Genomic DNA, 23,737 nt, shown 5'->3' with positions numbered 1-23,737 from the left:
TAAAAGTTCCATTACAATTATTTTAATAATTGCCTATCCAGGAACCATGCAGCTTTGTCAACTGTCTCCACCTAAAAATATAAAAAAGCCAAAAACTAAGGAAGAAGGAAGTATGTTTCTAGCACACTTTTTTGCAAGACTCTTTGAAAGTCTGAAAAAGTTGAAATTTGAAAGACTCTTCCTCCTAAGAAATCCCAACCTGTAAACAGAATAGATTTTCTCAAACCCATTTGAAGAGAGGTTTGTGGGAAGGGAGAACAACTTTTATCAAGCAGGTACAGAAGCTGGGGGAAAGAAAAAGAAAAATAAGGTAAAAAGCTGAATTCTCAATTCTCTCTCAGAACTCCTACATCTGACAGCATCACAGCTGCAACAATCCTATGACATGATCAGATAGGGTTTTGGTGGGACTCCCTCTCAAGATGTTCCCTGTGCACAGGAGATAAGCACAGTTCCTCAGCTGAGCTTCCCTTACCAGCTGAGCTTGGGCTGGGCACACATTGCTTGCTCCTAGCTCCTGCTTCCTGCTCTGATGAACATATAAATACCTCCAGTGCTCACAACTGTAGGAAAAACATGATAAAATCTGGATGCAACAGGTACATGAAAGACTTTCTGAAGTGTTTTATGTTGTTTCATGATAAATGAAGCTCAGCTGCTCCAGCATCAACAGAAGTCAAATTCATTCAGAAGTTTACAGAGAAAAGTTGGGATATTTTTCTAGCCAGGTGAAGTAAAAAAATTAAGTTTTGTATTACATTTAAAAGGAGAAGAAAGTCAAAAGCAAGCTTGTCCAGACACTAGAGTTTCAGCTGTATTATTATTTTTAAAATACATTTATGGGCTCTTTACCCCAAAAACCCAAACCCTTAAGATAATGGTTTTCAGCAGCACTGCACATGAAACAGCACAGCATACTGCATCTGCAGAATATTAGGCTGCAGTTCTAGAAATATCTTGTCTGCCATATAATCTTGCAAAGTTTGTAATATCCCCATTGCTGTAACAAGCAAAATTATCAATTAACATTACCAGTCACTAGTCAGCTGTTCACTGTAGCATGGGATAGGACACTTGTCTGCATTCCCTCCAAAAGAAATGCGTCAAGAACATTGCGTTCTATGTCAAAGGACAACAAAATAACCACCAAATCAGAAAGGAACAGAACAAATGAAAATGCACTGTATTGCAAAATGATGTCACCTTTCTGATTATTCTTAAATATAATGCTACATGTTGTTCTTGAAACCACCAAGTAGCCCTGAAGTGCTTACTTGGCAGGTTACATTAGCTGGACTATACTAGTTTGCCAGAATAGCATGTGTAAGGGGCTGAGCATGACTTTCAATTTTCTACTCTGGCATGTTTGCAAACACCTCAGGTTATTAACACCTGAACTAGCAAAACTCCCTTAGCTGGAGAAATTGGTGCATCACCCAAAACCTGACATAAAAATGTAAGCAAGTGTTCTGTATCTCAAGAGTGCTGGGGGCACTTCCTCTGACACCAAAGACATCTTCTCTAATCCTGCAAGAAATTATTTAGGCCTTGGGTGAAGACCTTGAAAACATAATGGTTTGCATACCCAGAGACACAGATTTGAACCATTAGCTCAAATACCAAGGTGATGAAAATATAGCTGGTTGGGGACTGCATAAGAAACAGAGCAGACCTCTCTTCCCCATGTCTTTGCTGCTCCAGGGAGTTTACTGATGTTTCTCACATAAGATATGGAAAGTGATTTGTAATTACATGCAGCTCCAGACAGGGACATTGTCCATGCTCACACTCTGATGCCTCAGAAATCAGACTTCCTTTTGGAAAGTGGTTGCAGACAGCAGGCATTTTGCTTATAAAATGCCTAATGCTAGAATGCCAACTCAAACAATACTGAAAATACATCAATACAATATAACCAGAAAACCATTGTTAAAACATTTATTGCCTATATATGAAAACTATTCTGCCTCTGTTACTTTTATCAAAGATGTTTCTTTCTGTTGTTATTCTTCTTACTCTGAGTCCCATAGTAAACGTAATTTTGAACTGTTTGCTTTTTCACACTCATTTAATATTTAAAACTTAAATATACTGTGCTCTGAAGAAATTCTTGAGTTCAAGGCTCGGTATTGAATGTTAGCTTTCTTGAGATCTCTCATCTCAGGTAACTTCTAATAGATTTATTTATCAATATAATTCTAGAATAACCAGGACATTGATAAATACTCTTAATGTGACTTCCTTTAGAAATAAAACTAAAGGTTCTTATTGGAAAATATGTTTTTAAAACTCCACAGAATAATATAGTTATATTTATAAGGACTTTGATGCCTAGTTTCATCTAGGTTCACTGGTCCAAAGGTTTCAATGACTTATTTAAATCACAGAAAATCTTTAAGGCTGAATTGACGCTTCCTTTTTTCTCTCCATCTTTCCTTTCTGTTCTCATCCCCAACCACATGCCCTGCTGAAGAACTGTGTTTGGAATTAAGAAAATCCTTTGTCTTAAGATATGTGGAGAATGTTATTTCTCCACAAATTAGCTTGTGGTCATACAAGTGGGGTTTTCCCCCTATGCTCTTGCTATAATGATTACTTGTATTCTGCACTGGAGTTTATCTCCAGGACCTTTCAGAGACTCTCAGTGTGAACTAAAAAGCAGTCTGGCACTGGGAAATGTGCTTGAGGTTGTCCTCAGTGGGAATTGTGTGGCTAACTTCTTTAAGTCTTTGAATGTTCCTATTTACACCCTCCAACTAAGCAGCAGTGGCACACTTACCTCCTTGGTGTATAGGTCAGAATTCATAAATATTATTTATCACTGTTTACAAAGAGTGATGCCTACTAATAATCACTTTTGCTCATTAGTCCAGGTCCAGAGCCATACTTGCTGTTTCCGAAACTGGTTCATATGCAGAAATCCAGCTAAAAGATTGAAGTGTTACTAAAACGAAGATAGGAGAGCTTTCCTCATCTGCCTTTACAATATAATTTATATTTAGATAATGTAAGCAGTGTAAATGAACTCAGAGAAAGGACACAATATTTTCAGTGTTGCTCTGGGTGATTAGATGACAATAAAAATTACCTTTCCATATGAACCTTGTCCTAATACTTTCAACAGCTCAAACTGAGAAGGATCTGCTTTTTCAAAACCTTCCTTGACATGATGACTGATGTCTATTTCCTTCACGATACCTTCTTCCTGCAGAGGGAAAAACAAAAAAAAAGACAAAATGCCCAAATCAGAGCCATTATCTTCAGGAAACATACAGTTTATTAAAATCTTGTCTTCTGTAGTGCTACAATCATGTAGCAAATTTTGAAAATAGAAAAAAATGCTTGTCTAAATATTCCACATGCCTGTTACCAGCTGGGGAGGATGTCAGGATGTCAGGACATCCAAACCTGGTACTTCTGTTTATTGAGCTTCAAGATACGACTAGATAAAGACAGATTATACAAGCTGAAGCCAAAAAATACACTGCAGAGCTTGGTGTTCCCATCAGAGACCTTGCTAGCAAAATGGCATGTTCTCAAAGCTGTACTAGAGAGGCTCTATCACACTTCTCTCCATATACCTTCTCAGCTTCCCCTCAAATCATCATTTAAGTCAATCTTAAAAAGCTTCCTTAGTCTTAAGCAGCAATTCTAATGAGTAGGCAACAAAGAAAAGACATTGCTAAAAAAGCCTCTTCCTATTTACCTCAAAAAATTGGAAAGTTACTACTGGTAAGCATTTAAATGGAAAACAAATTAATAACTAGACATAAAATGAGATGGTGGTGGGAGAAGACTGACATGCACTTTTTTGCTGGCAAGGATTAGTTTTATACACTTTGGATTTGTCCAGGTTCTTTTGCTAAAATCCTTCCTCTGCCAACAGATGCACATTCCTCAAAGACATCAGCTGAACCAGGACCTTCATCTTGCAAGCTGTGACATATGGCATTAGATTCAGTTTTTTGTTCGATGTTATTTTGTCAAGTTCCTCTAAAAAGAGAGCAACTGGGTCATTTGAGACCCAGAGGGACTACATGGAGTTTGCAGCAACCCAGAAAGTCATTGAGCTGAAAAGAAACCTGCAAGAAAGAACCTGCTTCTCAAGGACACAAAGATAAGGAAAGGTAATACTTACACCCCCTTTTATTTCTGTACTGTTTTGTAGACCTACATTTGAGCTTTTTGGTTTGTTTGGAGTGGATTTTTTTTTGTTGTTCAAACTACTTGTTCTAGCTTCTCTACAACAAAAATATGGATTTTCAGTACAAACCTTTTTTTTTTTTTAATCTCCCAGTTTGAAGGGACTTGCTTGTTTAGGAATAAGTTTGAGTATTTCTGCACTCAACAGAAATAACTGCAATCTCACAAACATTTTTATGTGGACCTTTCCTGCAATTTTCCTTTCTCCTCCCAAAAAATCTTTGTCAGACCCATAAATAGAACATTTATATTCCACTCTTAAAAATTAATTTTGAGAAAATAGAAATAACATCCTAAAAATGAAAATGCCTGGAAAAAAATAAAACAAACCCAAACAAACCCAAAAACATTTGTCCAAAACATATTCTGTGCTAAATAAGAATAATTTTGATTCTCTTATCCTTCAGAAAAATTGCTGTCACTTTCTACCAGCTGTAATTTGTCAGATACACGTCTTGCATTACCCAGATTGCTTGCTTTATTGTAGTTTCATCCCTCCTCTTCCCTACCCTGCCTCTTCACACTCACATACTTTGGAACAGTGGACTATACCCTCTGCTTGGCTTGGAAAGCTTCCTGCAGTTCATTCATGCTACCACAATCATGGAAAATAATCATCGTCTCAGAGCAACTCTTTCTTTCTGATCCTAATTCCTACAGTTTAAGGTTTGCCTGAAAGGAAATGCTTGAAACAGTTTTCACAGAGAGATTTAAAGGATTTCTAAGTACAGAACTGCCAAGACCTCTCTTTTCGTTTTTCTGACTTTAACTGCTGTGCAAGATAGCATAACTTTCTGATATTAAATATAAAGTCTTTTTCAATTATTTTGTATTCCAGCCTGAACCATGAAGTTACTTTCAGCTACATTTGCAATTTAAATGATGAGTGAGCTTCAATTTCCCCGTTCATATTACTAATCAAAGTCAAAGACCTACAACCCTAAGCATATTACTCATTGTATTACTAAATTTAATATAACCTCTTTAGGTCCATGAAACATGTTCATTTACAGGAATATATTAAAAGTATTAAAATGATGAAAATTCAGCTTGCTGGAAGAATGCTTAAAAATTTCTTGCACTCCAATAGAATAACATGAATAATTTATAAAATGCAATAAAAACAGTACTTTAATTATATGCATCTTTAATTAAAAGCTCAGGGAAAAAAAAGAGTATTTACAGAAAATGGAACCAAAATACAAGGCCTAGCAATGTTTATCAGAGAAGCATGGGTTTTAAAGACAGAAAAACCATGCTAGATTTTGTGATTATCAAAATACGAAAGCATTGCTTAGAAGAGGCTTCTAGGGGTCATCTAGTCCAACAGTCCTGCCCAATATATCACTGACACTTAATCACAGCAACCAGCTGGTTTTTTTGTCCACTGTGGTTTTGTCTCAAGTGCTGAAGTTTGAGCCGCTTCCTACAAAAGATTATTCTTTTTTCGATTTGCCCACAGTCCCGTCAAGCTGGCTGATCCACGCGCTCTTAGGAGGAAGCAGGATATTTTTCTAGGAAGGTAGGATTTCCTGTGGATTTCCTGTGGTCACCTTGCTAGAAAGGGGCAGCAAGGCAGCACTGAAGAAAAAGCATGATAGAGAGCTGTTTTTTCACCAATCATCACCGCAGTGGTGTCACTTGTGAGCTGTCCAAGAGGTAGATAGTATTTTAGCTGGTATGACAAATCCACTTCCCCCTGGAGCAGAAAGCCAAACTGGCAGTGCTAGAGACTAAAGACAGTCACAGCTCCTTAAAGGAAACATGCTGGTGTGTTTGCAGAAATGAACCCATTTTCCTTGAATGTATTTCTATAATTTTATTACTTACTGGTTGCATAAATCACAGAATAAGTTCTATTTGTTTGTTTTACCTTTCTAGGAGAAAAAAAAAAAAAGTCCCCAGCACAAACCAGCCTTATAGTCTTTATTTACATTCTTACTTACATGGGATTTTCTCATTTGAAGTCTTCCTGTATTATGCTAATATGGAATCTGGCATAATTTTTCTCTGGTATTGATGATCAGAGTAAAACTCAAACTGACAAAGCACAACTACTGTGGGCAGGCCTCCCAACTATTTTGGTCTGGGTTGCATACTAGATACTTCTCTAATGCAGATTAATTTTTCACTCTTCCAGCGAGTGCACCATATCTGCATCAGGAATTCACATAACAACAACAAAAATGAGACAAAAGAATCAAAATACAGACAAAGCCTGCATACTGAAGAAGCTGTTTCGATGGAAAGGATTTCAGTCTGGAAAGAAAACAACCAGTCAACTTCAAAACTGGTTTTGATCAGTAAAGTCAGTGGAATCAAAAGTGAATATTACACAGTTTGATCTTGCAACAGCTGTGCACACCAGCCAAGGCTCTTGCTCCCTGCTGACTTAGCTGCCCCCCACTGCATTAGCAGGAATGCTTGACTTGATGAAGCTTAATCTTTTATAAACTTCTCTAAATATTTATGTTTGCACAAAAAACATCATCCTGTGACAAAAGTGAGATGGATGTTCTTGGTGGCTTGAAGAAAGCACGTGGTCAAGCAGGATAGACTAGAGGAGGGAGGACAATAAATTGGAAGGATAAAAGAGGAATGGAGAGTGGTTCTCTATGTTAATACAAGAAAGACCTATTCCAGTTCTGATTCTATACTGCATTACTCACTTAAAGGCTTCCCCCAAAGCTGGCAGAAGGTTTGGACATAACTCACGATTAAAATAGAAAGACGATTTTGATCTCTTTTCCTCTGGGACATAGGAGAAGAGAGCTTCTGCTCTTGCCCTGGGACTGTGGATAGCACAGACACATCTGCTCTGGGGCTTCTGGAAGGCAATAGCTCCCTGTAGCATTGGTCTCAGCTCTCTTCCAAGACTTCTCAATGCAACCTTGGAGAAAGAGGTACTAATGTTCACTGGCTGCTTGAGAGCAACCCAGAAAACTCTTCTAACTGTAACAATACTTGCCAACCCATCGTGGCATGTCAGAGTAGGATCAAGAAGTGTAGGGGTATGGATTTGGCAGTGGAGTACAAAAAGTCATTCAAAAGGGCAGGCCTTCCTGGAGAGCAACTCTTCAATTTACTACCTTGCCTGTTCCACAGCCTCTCAGCAGACATTATGGAAATAATACCTCCTAGAAAATGGATAGGTTTAACACCTTATGGACTCTTGTCTGGCTACTCCCCAACAACTAGTTCCTGAACAAGCAGAGCTAAGGTCACCGATGAGACCACCTTATCTACCAGATATATTTCACCCGCATACAAAAATCTTTCCTTACCAAGACTTCCTGAAATATCAGGAGGGGGAGATAATTCAAGAATCAGCTACTTTCACCAATGGAAAAACTCATGCCACCACATCATATGCAAAAAAGCCATGATGCTAATTTTATATGATTCTTGTTATGAAAAATCTGTAAGAAAGGATTCCCAGTTTTATTCCTTGCCTGTTCATCTCAGTTCCAGAGGATCAAGGCTGGCATACAGGTATGGCTGTAAAGGGTAAGCTTCATTTTCCAACAAAACTATGTGCACTTTTGATGTGCAAGTTTTACATCTTTTGGCTTGCATGCTTTAGGATCTGAGGTCAATGAAGGAATCAACATGTGTGACATTGAAAATGTGACATGAGGAAATAAGAAATAATGATAACTCAGAAGACATTTTATTATTGTTTGAGATAATCATTATTTGTCTACAGCATATGCTCAGGATACAGACTTTATTTTGTTACCAATCTTCCCATTTGGCAGGTTACCACCTAACATAAACCCAAGTCACAATTATTTAACTACCAAGTATCACAGGCAACACAACATTTCAAAACAATATGATTCATTAAGAAAGCATGTTTAAAACAGTCATATGAGAATTGCTAGGACAGGATGTGTCTGATAAAGATGAGGCCTGGTTTCTACCTCTGTTTCACAGTTTCTAATCTGGCTCAACCCACAGGAGAGTAATATTTGTCACAGACATAATAGGCTATACAAATGCTGCCTATACCAGGAAATGAATTGCTGGCCTGCATTGAGTTCTTTGAGGACAAATATCTACATTAAAGAAAAAAGTAGAGGAAAATTTTAGTTAGCCTCTTTCCAAGTCAGTCTCCAGCAACTGGAGTAAAAAAAAAGAATAAGAAATCTTCCATTTTAAATGGGTTACAATCCAAGTTCTGGCCTCTGCTGTCATCTGGAAAGATGTAAACAACAATAATGCCATAAATGGGCCTGGTTGCTTTGTTCTCTTCTGTCAAATAAACATTTGCTTTAGTGACAATGAATTGTCTTACTGAGCCCTTAAAGAAGCATGTGGAACTCACAGTGAATTCACTGGACATTGTGCATTTGGGTCTATATTTGGCTTTCCAGCATAAGCTTACCTACCTTCTCAAAAAGTTATATGGACTTAAATAATCCATATGATTTATATTATATCCTCTCTCACAATTTTAAGAGAGATCTGGATTTTTTTTTCCCCCAGATCTTCCACAAAGGTGAATAGAATCTTGAATATTTGGAATTCCAACTTGAATTTGGAATTCCAACATGTCATAACTTACTGGAAAACAAAAACCTTAAGAGCAATTTCTGTGGAAATCAGCTGTTAAATTCAGCAGATCTTTTTCTAGAGAGAGTAACTATTATGCTCTCTTTAAAATGCTTTAACATTTCTCTCCAGCTCCAATTTTTCATGCTACATTTTTAATTTCTTCTCCCTAATACATGCCTGTACAGCTGTGGTTCAGTTGAAGTCCAACAAATTAAATGGGAAGAGATGAATCACAGAGAGCAAAGCAGTGAATACAATCTGCCGGATAGTTTGGTGAAGTCCATGAGGTGGAGGTTTGAGTACTTGAGAGATTTGGATAAAATCCTTTGTGCAACAAGGCATCCTGTGTGTCTTTGATGAATCACCTAAGGCTGAATTCAGTTAAATAAATGGAAGCATTTATAGCACAGGAGACAAGGTTTTGAACTATGTTTACTTTGCAGTCAATAGAGAGAAGCACAGAATTCAGGATTAAAAGAGAACAGATCCTTAAAAGAAATCGCATCCTAAAAAGTGCACATTTCTGCCTGATGACTATGAAGAAATCCTAAGATAACTTGCTGAGTTAGGGGCTTCTGCACTTGCATGAGATGAATTCATATTTATAATTTGATTTTGAAACACACTTAAATAGAGAAGTATTGTGGCCAGATTTTTAATGCCATTACAAGAGAGATGTTTGCTGATAAATGCCACGAGACTTCTATTGAAATAGAAGATTCTTGAAAAAGAATTTATATACTTGAAACATCTAGACAATTAAAACATACTCTAATGTGTTGGAAATAGTCCACTGGTCAGATTTTGCAGGTTGCTAAATTTTGCATTTTTTCTACTTGCTCCCTAACTCAAAAAATAGGGATAGCTGCTTTTCCCTATCCCATGGGAATACCATGAGAATTAACACAGTAAAAATTTGAAATTCCCATACTGCAGTAATGGACAGACAAATTATCTTAAATATATCCAGTATACATGAGATATCAGGTGGCCTACACTGAATTCTCCTTTAGCTCAGATTGAAACATTTTGAAGTCTGGTGCTCTTTATCTGATGATTTTGGTGTCTTTACAGACCCAGTCCCTGACTAGAACAAATATATACAACACTATGACTGCAAAGTTACATGAAGAGAACGATCTTCCTACTCCAAGTGCAGATGTGCATTAAGTACAGGGAGACACCAACACTTGACCTAACTTTCAACCTTGGGCACAAATCACTAGCCAGGGTAACTCTAATTTTTATATTATTTCTTATGCAAACTGCAATAGTTTATGAGGAGTGGTGAGCAGAAAGAGTGCCTAACAAAATGTTAAAGCAAGGGCTTAAAAAGACAAAAGCAGAACCATCTGGTCACAAAAGAAAAATACAAACAGTTGGCCAGCCTTACTCATACGGCAGCTCTCTACAAATACTAAAATACTTTTGTGAACTTTACCAAAAACAATCTCAAAATGAGTCACACTATTAAAGGACAAAGAACTCAGCGCTATTGCTCTTTCTACAATAAATAAGAACAGGAATGTTTTCACCAACATCCTACTTGGCATGGCTTCCAGGTATGCCACTGGCCTTTACAACTCCAAAGAGCTGTAACATCCATTGCTGTTTGTTTCTGCTGGTAAATGGGCAAAAGAACACGTGCTGCACATTCATCAAGGAACTAACTCCTAGTGTGTCTGGAGCCAGTGCATGGAAGAAAATGTGACTCTTAGAAGGGTAAGTATTCTTGTTTCCTTATGATGATTCTACGCCACCACTAAACAGAGTTATGAACAGAAACCTAAACAGGGTTACATGCAATGGTAGGGGCCAATACACATGCACTGAAAAGTAATTGCATTATATTAATCAGATCAAGGCTGGTTCCCAGGCCAGTATTACTTCCTGTGCACTCTGGTCTGACTCACAACTTCTTTGTGAGTGGCCTGGGTGACTCCTGCCAGAGACCCTCCCACGGATGTCCTCACCCACCATTGCAGCCACTCAGCAGAGCTGCCTGGCACCTGCTGCAGCTCATCAGCAGGAAAGCCCTAATGGGACAGCCCTAATGTGATGGCAACCTATATTCCATGCATTTCCAGAATACAGACAGCCCCCACATCCCCGTGTCTCAGCCTCCCATCTGTAAAATGCAGGTAAGGCCATCTTCCTCTTTCATGTGGTTAGGCACTGCACACTGGAAAGATACCAAATGCTCAGATACGATGATATGAGGCTTGAAAAAGAAGGAAGACAGAAAAAAAAGTTCTGTATGCTAATGATACTATTCAAGAAATATAAATACTTCCTAAATTACTTAAATTCCCTTATTGCTGTACTCAGCTTCTTCACAGACTAGAAGAAAAAGGTGCCTGATGTTTTACTAGTGCATTTGAGTGTAAAATAAAAACTCCAGCTGCACTAGGAAGATAAACTCCTTAAGCAAAACATATTTTGAACCATTTCCTCACTGTTTCATGATCCAAATAAAACACTACTCACCACAGCAGTGTAAATGGCACCACAACACAGTAAGTAGAAAATACAAAGCCCTGGAGCATTTGAATGGTGATTTTAAACAACTGAATCATCTTTAATATGCATATTAAAGGAAAAACACCAGGTTTCATCTTGAAATGTGAGGCGGAGTCGACAAAAGGCTGCAATAAGAGATAATTGCATTACTGAAGTGTTGGATTAGTCAGTTTAGGAAATATACCCGTCTGCTGTTTACAAATCTCTTGTAGGGTTTAGTAATTACCATTTTGTCTTCAAGAAGGAATACTGACCTGCTTGCACATTTTGCATCCTCCCATGAATTAAATCAAGCATCAGCTAAGGGTTCAACCAGCTTGTACTTCACAAACTGGAGTCCTGCTGGCATTATGTTAGGGGAAAATGTGTTGTAATGAGGTTCATTATCTCAATGGCATTTTACAAGCAGGGTATTAATAGAGAAATGGACTAATGCGAGGTCATTTTGGAATCAAAGCAAATACAAGTTAGTTTTAATGCTACTGTTTACAACATAGAGCATCAGTGAAGGTGTTGAAGGAGACAGGCTGAAGCAGCTCAACAAGGCGTAGAGAAGATGGAAAAAAAGGAAATTCTAAATGATCATATGACAAATTTAACAACATGGACAGAAGAATAAGATTTGAAGGGCAGAGAGAAAAGGAGGTATCATAAAGGACACAAGACAAGGGCAATTGGCTTGTGCCTATGCCAACAGAGAACTAAACCAAGAGAAGGACGGCAATATTATATTACTTGAAATGCAAATTTTGCCCCTTTTATGCATCAGCTTAATCCAATTTCAATACCTAACCGAAAGTACAGGCATGCATGTATGTACTGTAATGATCTGATGGGGAAGCTGGGAAATAGTCCTGGCACACTCAAAACTGCTTCCAAAACAAAGGGTGAGAGCATGATGGGGACTAGAGGTGCTCTGCTGCACAGCTGCTCAATGGTCTTGGGCATCCAGCCCTCTCCAGTAACTCAACTGGGCCTCCAAAGCACAGTATGAATGCAGTGGATGCAGACTCTGCTTAGTAGACTCCAGCTTCAATTTTTTAAGTTATACAAAAACACACAGATAAAATAATATTTAAAAAGTCACACAAAGTACCTGACAATACCTCTTCTCATCCTAGCTCCAGTTTCATGGACAAATATTTAGCAAGGGATACTAAAACTTCTCTCTTCAGCTCTCTACTTTTATTACAATCATGGCTAAGACCCAGGTCAGATGTTTGTATTTCAGTGTCTAAGGACTGTTACCATGCACAAGTACCTCTTCAAACAAAGTTTCAGCAATCTACTGAAAATCTGGCCCAGGAAAAGGCCCATGACATTTTGTGGTGTTTTTTACTAAGAATACTCTAGTTTAGGTCATGGCCTTCAAAGATTCACACGGCCAATCTCCAAGGAAGAAGCTGCTAAATAATTATCACACATCCTCTTTTCTGTGAAGGGAATGATTGTTTACAACTACTGTACTAAACAGAAGCATACATTATGTACACACAGTGACTGAAAAGAAGTGCATTTTGAGAATGAGAATAAACAAAACACAAAAAATCCATCTGGATGCAAAGAACACCTTTGCAATGCTGTCTGGAGTATTGTCTTACTTCAAAGAGGTCAAACTGCTGCACCAACTGTTTTGCAGAGATTTACAATGGAGAATGTGATTTTGTGTAAGAAAAGGAGGGGGAGATGATAAGTTAGTTGTCTGTCAGCTGACTGGGATCTCGACAAACCTATCATGACAGCTTCACAGCAGCAAAATTTCAGTCACAGCTGATCCAGAGTCTACTGAAATCTACTGAAAATGATTTTCAGAGCAGGATTCATCCAAACATATGTCCACACTATTCAACAACCAAACTCTGAGTTAGCTGTCTAAACTAATGTACAGCTGACAAAAAAAAAAAAAAAATGGATGCTTTTAGGCTTTTCTTTCTTTTAGACAACAGTACGTCTCCAGAAGTCTAAACCAGGACTTAGTAAGCTTTCCTCTTTCTGCTGACTGTAAAGCAAGTCTGTGCTAATTAGTTCAGATTTATAAAAATTCTTCCTTCTCTCATTCCTCAATGACTCCTTTAGCATTAGACAGAGCATATGTGTTTTGCAAAACACATACACTACATTATACTGGATATTTCCAGGACAGCTTTTGATTAACTCACCTTTTCCACTATGGATTTTCTACCATCTCCAGCAATGCATGATGAACTCATAGATTAGATTTTCTGGCCTGATGCATACTTGGACAGTCAATTGCAATATCCTTCTGCAGAGACGTTCTTACCCTGTGTGCATACTGCCATGAGCTGCCACCACAAGTCAGGGAAATCAGGGCTCTTGGCCATGAAACTGGAGGCAAACCCACAACCCTGTGTCAGATACCATGCCAAACTTTTACACTGGAAGAAACTTTAACAGGTATGGAAAAACCCAGTTTCTTCAGTCTCTTAATTCAAAATAATTTTTATTTATTTGCACAGTCCTGGTAGTATTTGACCCATTAGGTCACCTGGCATCAGTGAAAACTACCAAGACAACTGGAAGCCGAGCCCAGCTGCAGTGGTCATTGCCAGGTTCCTGCAGACTGCCAGGCATGGCTTTCACCTGCCCTGCAGCACTTTTACTCACCCAGCTGTGTAAAGGGACATTTACATCAAGTGGTCCTGTTTCTTATCTTCAGCCACCTTATTCACAAAAACCCTACTTAAAACAAAGTGATGATAATGATGAAGGAAGGCAGTGGAAAGGACCTCTTTCTGTTTAATCCATTTCTGTGCGGAAACTGCCGAGGTTTTTAAAGTATTGAATATACCAGTTTTAGAGCAAACCTACTGCTTTAGCCTCCATTCTACAAGTATTTTTTTAACATATACACAAGGAAGAAAAAGGTCAAATGGAGATTATCAAGTTCTTGCTAGGTAGTTTTCACTGACTTGCAGCTATTTCAATATTTTTCTGTTCTGGCTGAAAACTGTTAAAACAAATTCACATGGCATCTTAATGGGTAAAGGTGCTTTTCCCCCCCCCCTTTTTTAGTGAATAAAAGATAATCCAAATGGCTTTACTGAAAATCAGTTTGCTGCACACTATAAAGGGACAATGTGAGAAGACAAACTTATATCTACTGTCTTACTGAAATGACAGTTTTGCTCACAGATTACAGACCTGTACCTACAAAAAGACCAGAGCAGAGATAAAGATCTTTATAGATCAACATCATGATCTCTCTCACAGGTTTATCCCCAAGGAGCTGGAGAAGTTAAAGTACTGCTATACAGTAAACTGTGAGATCGTTCCTATGCTCAGGAGCAGCCACAGAACTGTCTGGGACTCCTGGAAGAGACTAACCTCTGATTCAGAGAAAAGTGAATGGGCACAGATTAAATGAGTTTTTCCTATTTGACTTTTAACATTCATTTTAGACACAGCTTCCATTAATAACCTGAACAAAGAAAAATGAACAGCAAAATACAGTGCCATACTTTACAGAGGTGTACTAATTTTTAAATATCAAGCTAACAAAATAAAAATGCTCTTTGCTCCATATGGTGGATGCTATCCCATTGATGCTCAAAATAACCAGCTGGCTCCACTGGGCTGCAATGTCAGTGAAATCCTTAATGAACCTGGGAGACAGAATTCTGAAGAAGAATATGATGACACATTATAATCACCAATAATTTTTTTTGCTGCATAAAATATTTGAAAATCACTTGAATTCAGTAATTATGTATGAAATACAGGACACCAAAAAACAGCTATTCCCATTCCTCTACAGATAAGGAATTTATTGTACTTCTCAGGGAGTCCTAGACAGTTGTGCCCACCATCTTTATAGTGAGTCTTATTTTATGACCCTAGCCAGCCAACCATATATGTATCACATGTAACTATAGTGATGTTTTATAAACAACAGCAAGAAGACAACTGAGTGGAAAGTGAAGTAATTCAATCAACCAGTAATGACAGGAAGCTGAAATTAACATTATGGACAAAGGAAAAATAGAGAACACAACCAGAAGATGGCAAGTGAAAGCCAAAGAGGAAAGCTGAAACCACACAAAAGTGTTATTTAAAAGAAGTGTTTAATCAAATACACAAGTCCAATGCTCATTTATTTTTTTCCCCATTTTGTCATAAAAGAAGAGCAATTCCACAGTGTTTCCAAGACACCATGGGAGGTAAAGTTTCTGCAATTTAAGACAATGCTGTAAGGAAAAAACCTCTTTAATGGAAAACACAGTGAAAAGCTGATTATGAATTTGCCACACATTTTGCTTTGTTTGTATTCTTAAATTTATTTGCATTTAAAACCATTCCTTGTTCTTGTTGACTACACAGCAGGGTCCTGCTATGCCAAAGCAGAGTTCCAGCTCGCTTTGGTAAAAGCTCAGTTGTCCAAAGAACATTATTTTTGGACTGTGCTTTTTCTGATTTATTTTCAATGTTCAAAATGTTTCTTTACCCAAAAAGGCTGAGTAAATTGTCATCTGCTGTCTTTGAATTTTATCCAGAACTTACAACTGAAACTTTTTTGTACAGGTCAATACCAAAATCTTTTATCTTCATAGAGCTCCTTAAGCTTGTGAAGATACACATGGATGTCATCAGTGAGTTTGGATAAAACCATGTTACTGAAACCATCTAAAAAGTCAAGTAACATAAGAATTACAGTTCTGCATATTTGCAATATCTAAACTTCTGGTTCTATGAAGCAGCAAGTGAAGCTGGGTGACATATAACACTGCTGTGTAAATAGCCTTTATTTGGAGGTTAAGAGTAAAGAAAAACAAAAATTTCACATCACCTTCTCATCTCTGTACCAACTTCTGTGCCAACAAGCTGTAACTGTATGTTTTAAGGACACTCAAGGTCTATTAGGTGCAATTAAAACTAAGATTCCTGGAGCTGCAGAGAGGAAAAGAATCGAAGAGTCTTTAATACACACGCTGCAAGTTGACCCAGGGTGATGCATACCAAATGCAAATATGTATCAGAGAAAATTCAGAACATTATTCCCTTTATTAAAAAGGAAAAAAAAATATGATGTATATGCAAAAGAATATTCTGGATTTTATCTGGAGCAAAATCAGAATTTTTTTTTTCCTTTTTATTTCTTTTTACAGAAGTTCATCTGAAGATCTACGGATCCATTGCACACTAAACAATGCCTATCAGCCAAGTTAGCTACTGAATCTCCCTCAGAAGTCACATGGGAAAGGCACCAATCAAAAGATAATCCCTTGCAGTATTTTCTTCACCAATAAACAAGCAAACCAAGTTATTGCCCACACTACCTGAAAACCTCCTGCCTGCCTTCCAGTCACCCAGTCCCAAATATTTGGATGGTAATCTAAGTCTGGGAGAATGCCAAGAGGAGTGCAGAGTTGGGCTGGGCAGGAACCGGGGTGGGATACAGCTGCAGATTCCTGGGATCCACATCAAAATTTTGAAGGGCATGATGGGAACATGAGCAGAGCTGCTGCCCCTCAGCCCATCCTCTGCTCCTCAAACCCAGAGAAGTATTTCCTCACAAAGGTCTCCAGCTGCTCTGCTCTTGGGAAGTTATAAGGAGTCTTTTAAATCCCAACTTGAAATTGAGCCACAGGTGAGCGAGGTGCAGCTCACACAGAGTGTAATGAAAGGAGCCAGGTTATTTTGTAGCTGTGGCCAGCTCTGGGAGAGATGTAAGGCAGAAAACACAGGGTGCATCCCAGAGTGAACCCCTGAAGTGAGGACAGAAGGGTTTGGGCTGTGGCAAGTAACACTAAGCAAAGCTGACAATCTCCCAGCCTGTCACAGCCACACAATCATTCAACACTTCAGGGTAAAAGCCACAGAAATTCTGAGGAAAGGCAAGAAACAAGTTTCCAACCCATGTGAACACTGCAGACAGGTACATGGGAGCTCTTGGACTTGGTCCTGCAATTCCCCCCTCAGACTTCTCTGGGACTTGGAGATAACACTGCTGGCCTAAACAAAAGCTGTTTTCCACCGTCTAATGTGTGCATGGAAACACAAGCCCTAAACCAAGCCTGTTATAATGTCTACCTGCAGTATTTTGCCAGTTGTGCAACACTGGAGACATGTACCAAACCTACATTTTACTATGGATACAATCAGGGGCAATAAACCTAACCACAGCACAAAAAATTCAGGTCAGACGTCTGGAAAATCCTTCCCTGAGAAGGGCAGAAAAACTTTAGAAGAGATGCCACTTAATGTGTTACTAACTTGTTACTATCCTTCACCTGCCCCTGTTTTGTCCTATCTGGTATTACACTGTTTTGTTGCATTTTTTCAAGTACCCACAATGATCTCCACATGGCTGTAAATACAACCAATCCTATTAAAAAATGGTGACCATTACAAGATTTATAACAGACATTCAGAATCCACCTTACAAATACAAGCCCCAGCTCTTAAAAGCCCCTCTCTTTATAAATCGGCATCATTAACTACCAGCAATATAAGTAGATATTGGAAAACTAACTGTTCTTGTAATAATTTTGCAGGATCAGGCACTTAAAACAGAGGATATAGATGGTGATCACAAGATGCACGCTGAGTCAAAACAGTTCTCTTTTTCCCCAGTGGCAGAATGCCAGTTAAGAGTCTGCTAATGATGGTACAAGAGGAAGCACTGTCATGCACATGTGCCAAATTTACTCACATAAAAAGTGAATTTGGCATCAATATCTGTTGCAGCTCATCCATAACATGAGATAAGTGGGGCAACAAATTATACCCCTTTTAACCAGCTACCACTGTCATCTCCGTTATAAACAGGGAGAGTTTCTAAATTTGTTTTTGGTAAGTTTAAAGCAGCAAAAGAAGATGGAAACAGCATTAACAAAATACTTGCTAGACCATCAAAAGACTTCTTACCGACTTTAGAGCATCATCAAAACACAAATAGCATCACCCCATGAAGAAAAGTCAGGGATGAAGAGCAGATTCATCACTTGGTTTTTAAAAGCTATTTGAGAAATAGTATATTACTAGATCCTAATTGTGGATTTCCAATAATGTATCTTCACTGTATTCATGAAGAAATAAAATTTGAGGAAATAAGTCTTTATTTTACTTGTTGCTTGACTAAACAACCAGATAATGTTGTGTTATTTCATCTCTTGTTGTAGAAGGGAGCAGAATGAAAATCCAGAATTTTACCATGTTATCTTCCTTCAGAATGCAAATCTCTGCAATAACTAAATGAACTCTTCTGGTATTCAGAAGACCTTGCTTGGTCCATGTATCCCTGACATGAAAATGTGCAAGGGGGAATTCCCACAGCTCCTGATATACCAACCCCCTCAGAATAGCTCCAGAACCATATCCCTTTATACTTTAGCACTCCTCAGTGTGAAAAACCTCAGTTATAGAATATAATGCTTTGCAGAGAACAACCATGAAAAAACCCAAAACAAAACAAAAAAACAAATCACAAACAAACAAACAAACAAAAACCCAAACCAAAACAAAAAAAAAAAAAACCCTGGATTAAAAATGGCCTAGGTATTTAAAGAAACTTTTCTTTAAGTGATACAGGTCTGAATACATGATTACTTAAACAACAACAAAAACAAAAAGCCTAGGCCTGTAGGTGTACACAGAAAATGGCAACAAAAATCTAGATTTTCATCCAGATTTGAAAGCTCTTTGCAAACGAAGCCAGTAGACGTGGCAATCTACACAAAAATTTTTCAGTAATATAGAGCTGTTTGAAAACCAGTAATTCAAAACTAATTCAGCTGAAAGCCAAATGAGAAGCTGCATGGTTCACCTGGTTTATGAAAGACTCATAACCTTCAGTAATCCAGTGCAAAACGATTTGCCAAACAGAACCACTTGACTATACAAGGTGAATATAAAACCTTTGTTTATAAATGCATAAGGTAACTGCCTGAGGAACAGCCCAGCAGTGCATTGGTCCTGCAATGTCCCCTCATCTTGCTTTTTCTCTATGTGAAAGAGAAATTAAATTCCCTTGAGAGTTTCTGTTGTCATTGAAAAAACATTTCAACAATTCACATACAGGATTTACTCCACTGACCATTAATGCCAAAGGCCCCAAAACCACTTACATGGAGAGAAAATGAGTTTTGCAATTTGGAGCCGAATCTATGAAGCAATGAAAAATTTATGGTTTCCTTTTGACTTCCACAGAAATGGCTCCTATGTACATTTCTTTCCTCAGGGAATTCATTGCGATAATTTTCCACTGGAAAGTTTCTGTATTACTGCATTGCTAAAGTAACTGCAATGACGACTTAATCTGGGTCATCAAAAACCTAGGATTAATAACATGCCTAAAAACAAACAAACAAAAAATTATATAAATTTATTTGCTTGATGGTCTGCAATTATTTTTAGCAAAAACACGGGCTGGGAGTTCTGCATTTTTCACTTATTAAAAAAAAAATTTACATTTCATTTTGTTTTATGCTATTATCAACAGCATATGCATTGCAAACATCATCCATTGAAGGCTGTCAAAGAAACAACAGAAACACTAATTAGAAACACTAATCTAGCCTCAGAAACCCCTGCAAGTTGGGTAAGTATTAACCATAGATGCTGTGAGGTTAAGATGCTTGCCTATGGTCACACAGGGAATTTGATAGGACTAGAAAGAGAGGACAAATTTCCTGATTCCCCAGTCCTATCATAAGGCAGCACTGATGTAATTTCTTATTTTTAATTTAATTGTTGGTACAATTCATGTTTCTAACTCTCCAGAGCTTGTACCAGCAGGAGTTAGTACTTTACTTCAGGTTCAAAAGTATGACGTACACTAAAAACTGCTTTTAGGTTAATGGAAATGAACTGGCCCATCTCAGAACACTGAGCTGTTTAGAAAATGCTGATGCTTACAGAGCTGTATGGGAATGCTGGGATGCAGCTCCTGGGTTCCATCACCCATCATCAGAACTGGCAATGCAGTGCCCAGGCCAGCTTGGCACAGGGTGCCCTCGGACAATTCCATACGTCTTTTCTCTGCGTAACCTTGACCCAACCCTTGCTGGCACCGCCTGAAATGCCACCAAGAGAGGTCATTCCCATTAGATTCAGCATACCCTCTAGGCAGGAGGGTCTCCAGTGTGTTTTGGCAGGGGGCTACCTGCAGGCATAGGACATTGTGGCTCCAGAAGATCAAACAGTGGCTCATTAGAACTATTAGAGGGCTCAACTGCTTCAACTCCCAGACCCATTTCTGCTGACGTCAAGTGTGTTCCCAACACATCTCTCTGGAATAACTCCAAATTGTTTGTTTACAGTGGTTGCAAGAGCACCTAGATGTGGAGAGCTAAGGCAAGCTGCAGGCACTCATCCTTTGGAAACTCATAATTTACACTGCTCACAGAAGAAGCACAGAGAAACACACATGCCTCAGACCACCATACAAGTAGACAGTCCCTTCTTGTGTCCAGAAACTACCTCCTGTATTCACTCAAAACCAAAGTCTGTCATTCCAGAAAGTTTCCCACATGAAAAATACAATTTCAAAATTTCTTTTTAGCTTCCCTTTCTTCACTGAGCCTTCATTTCTCATGCTAACTGACTGCAACTTCCCCACATTTTAGTTCATTTTTTTTCCCCTGACTTGCATGGTTTGTTGCTCTTAGGGGTCCTAGCCATTTTGGGGGTTAACCAACATCTGTTCAGATAATGAAGACGAGAAGAGAAGAGAAGAGAAGAGAAGAGAAGAGAAGAGAAGAGAAGAGAAGAGAAGAGAAGAGAAGAGAAGAGAAGAGAAGAGAAGAGAAGAGAAGAGAAGAGAAGAGAAGAGAAGAGAAGAGAAGAGAAGAGAAGAGAAGAGAAGAGAAGAGAAGAGAAGAGAAGAGAAGAGAAGAGAAGAGAAGAGAAGAGAAGAGAAGAGAAGAGAAGAGAAGAGAAGAGAAGAGAAGAGAAGAGAAGAGGATTAACAAGTCAGAGAACAGTCACCACCTGCAGACATCCTGAAAATAGCCATCTCCACAAATCCAGTGGACAGAGTCATCAATTACAGTAATCCTACAGGATGGCAGTATTTGCATAGAAAAAGTATTTTAATCTTATAAGTAGAGCACACAGTGAAATAGGTTTCTCTAGCTCCAAAAATGGCAACTCCGGTATTACAGGAAATAAACAGCGAAATTAGTGCTTGCAATGCCACTAAATGTAAATTATGTATTATATTATGTAAATTACATATTTCTAGGGATTAACCAGTTCTAGAATAAAGGACTACTTAGTTTGATTGAAAGAAAACCAAAATAATCTAGACCATAGCAGCTGGTGCTCTTAAAGACAAACACCTCTCCATGAATGTCTGGGAGCACCTGCATGTACAATAGTGTGCATGTGTTTAATAGTGGAGCCAGAGGCACCCAGGTATCCTGGTTACTTGGATAATGCTAAAGTAAAGACATTCTTTCTGGAGGAACTCCAGCTCAACTTTAATGTTAGATCACTCTTTAACAGCTACTAGACTTCATCCTGTTTCATTTTTAATTGGAAGCACCTAGTTACTGGAAAGAATATTGTATTCAACTAAGAATCTGATGGAAATTTTATTTAACTATCTGGATTTAATTACAAAAGTTATTTGAGATATATAGATATAGATATATAAAACTAGAACTAGATTTTTTTATCAAGCATGTTTTGAGAACAGTTTTTGAGCTGCAATTTTATGAAAAAAAATTTAAAAATGCTGTAAAATCTTGTTTTCTTTCCTGCTTAAAATTCTATTTTCATCTTAGTTTGAAGGTAAGTTCAAAAAACTAGGATGTGGTTTTTCAAGAACATCCTAAAACAAAAATAGAAGAACCACGTACAAAAAGCTCAATATAGTTTTGAAGCAAAAATTTGGGGGATTTTTTTGCAAAATTAAAGTAACTTTGAAAACTGTTAGAAAGACTTTGACTTGGTGACTCTAAAAACTTAAACTTATTACTCTCTCTGAGTTAAATAAAAAATGTCTGAATGGAAAGTCACATTGGTTAGGTAGTTGCAATTTAAATTTGGTATTGTAGCAGCAAAGATAAGGAGACTTGGCTACAGCTGAGTTGGAAATCACACATACACAAATCTACCAGGCCTATTGTTACCTCAAACGACTTCACAGCACCTCTCTGCACAAGAGAAACAGCACAGTAGAGACTGGTTCATTCCCAAATTAGAAAAATAAGACTGGACCAAGCCACTTTCCCTGGTGGAGACCAGACTGCTGCTGGAGGCACCTGGGGTCTGATGGAATCATTTGACTTGTGCCTGTTACTGAACACTTGTCCCAGGAAAGTGGATGTTCTCTTGGCAGCCCTGCACACAGCCACCTACCAGCTGAGGATAAGGACACAGGCACCTGGCATGGACTTGAAAAGGGACAATCTTAAAGCCCTCTGTAAAGTTCAGATTCTTGGAAAATTTTGTCACAGCATCTTGGACATGACAATGCACCTGTTTAAAATAAACCAAACACACTGATCGCAACTGACACACTTTTTACAAGAGTCACTGCGCTCACAAACTCATATACAGAGGTTTTCCCACTGAACAGACATGGATCGGTAACCACTGCAGGAAGCACGGGAGCTCTGTCCTGCTCAGATCTGAACATGACAGTGTGGAGAAGATTCAGAGCCTCCTCATTCCCAGATGAACAAACTGGTCAGAGCTGTGGAACAGCTGCCAGGACTGGTGGGATAGTGCTTCACTGCCCTCTCCCCAGCCCAGCAGACCATCCCTTTCTGAGCTGTTTGCCCTGTGTCGGGTGGGGGCAAGCCCTGCTAGCACAGCAGAGAGGCAAAGTCCCAGTCAAGGAAAGCTAAATGAGCTGTAAAGGGCAAATACATACAAGGGGTGCCATCTGGCAACAATATAAGGCAAAAAAAAAACAAAACAAAACAAAAAAAACCCCATTAAGTGGGTTACATAAACCAGTGCCCTAAAACCTACATATAAAGGCAGCTAAGGACACTGTCTCGCCCAGCCTGAAGTGCCACTGCAAAAAGAACAAAATTAAAGTTATGCAATGCCTCTTATTAGGCCCAAAGAAAATGAAGTCAGGACATGCACTTTGACAGCAACGTGAACCAAACCAGCTTGTGTTGCCGGGTGCAACCCCTGAGCTCATCCCCACTGCCATGGTAAACTGGGATGAGTGGGAGATAAGCAGGGGCTGCCTTGGCTGCAGGAGCCCCGGGCAGTGTTGGACACACACAGCCCTCCCATCTCCTCCAGCCAGCCCTCAAGAAGCAGGTGCTCCATGGTTCAGCTCACCACAATTAGAGAAGTCCAGCACTGTCAGAGAATTAAGGTCTGAACTGAAGTTATAGGAAAGAATCTGGCACAACACTGGTTTCTATGCAGTAGGGCTCCTGAAGAATCAAACTTTTAATTTTTCCTATGAGCTATATAGAATGCAGAACATAATAAATAAGCAGAGAACAAAGTATCTGAAAAATACTGTTGT

At 38.6% G+C, this 23,737-nt stretch overlaps 1 protein-coding gene across 3 annotated transcripts in view; it reads right to left on the bottom strand.

Annotated features, from left to right (window-relative positions):
* RPS6KA2 (ribosomal protein S6 kinase A2) overlaps positions 1-23,737 on the bottom strand; it is a 265,195-nt gene that overhangs the window by 82,843 nt on the left and 158,615 nt on the right. For 2 of the 3 annotated variants that reach the window (XM_062489163.1, XM_062489164.1), the window contains one exon: positions 3,089-3,205. In XM_062489163.1, coding sequence (XP_062345147.1) covers positions 3,089-3,205 — 117 coding nt within the window. Of the gene's footprint in view, positions 1-3,088; positions 3,569-23,737 lie in introns of those variants that run through there. The other variant, XM_062489165.1, reaches the window with a different exon arrangement.

Source organism: Cinclus cinclus, chromosome 3 (genome assembly GCF_963662255.1).
Source record: "Cinclus cinclus chromosome 3, bCinCin1.1, whole genome shotgun sequence".
NCBI classification, from domain to species: Eukaryota; Metazoa; Chordata; class Aves; order Passeriformes; family Cinclidae; genus Cinclus; species Cinclus cinclus.
Note: the sequence above shows the minus strand (reverse complement) of the source record. Positions and strands in the feature narration are given on the sequence as shown.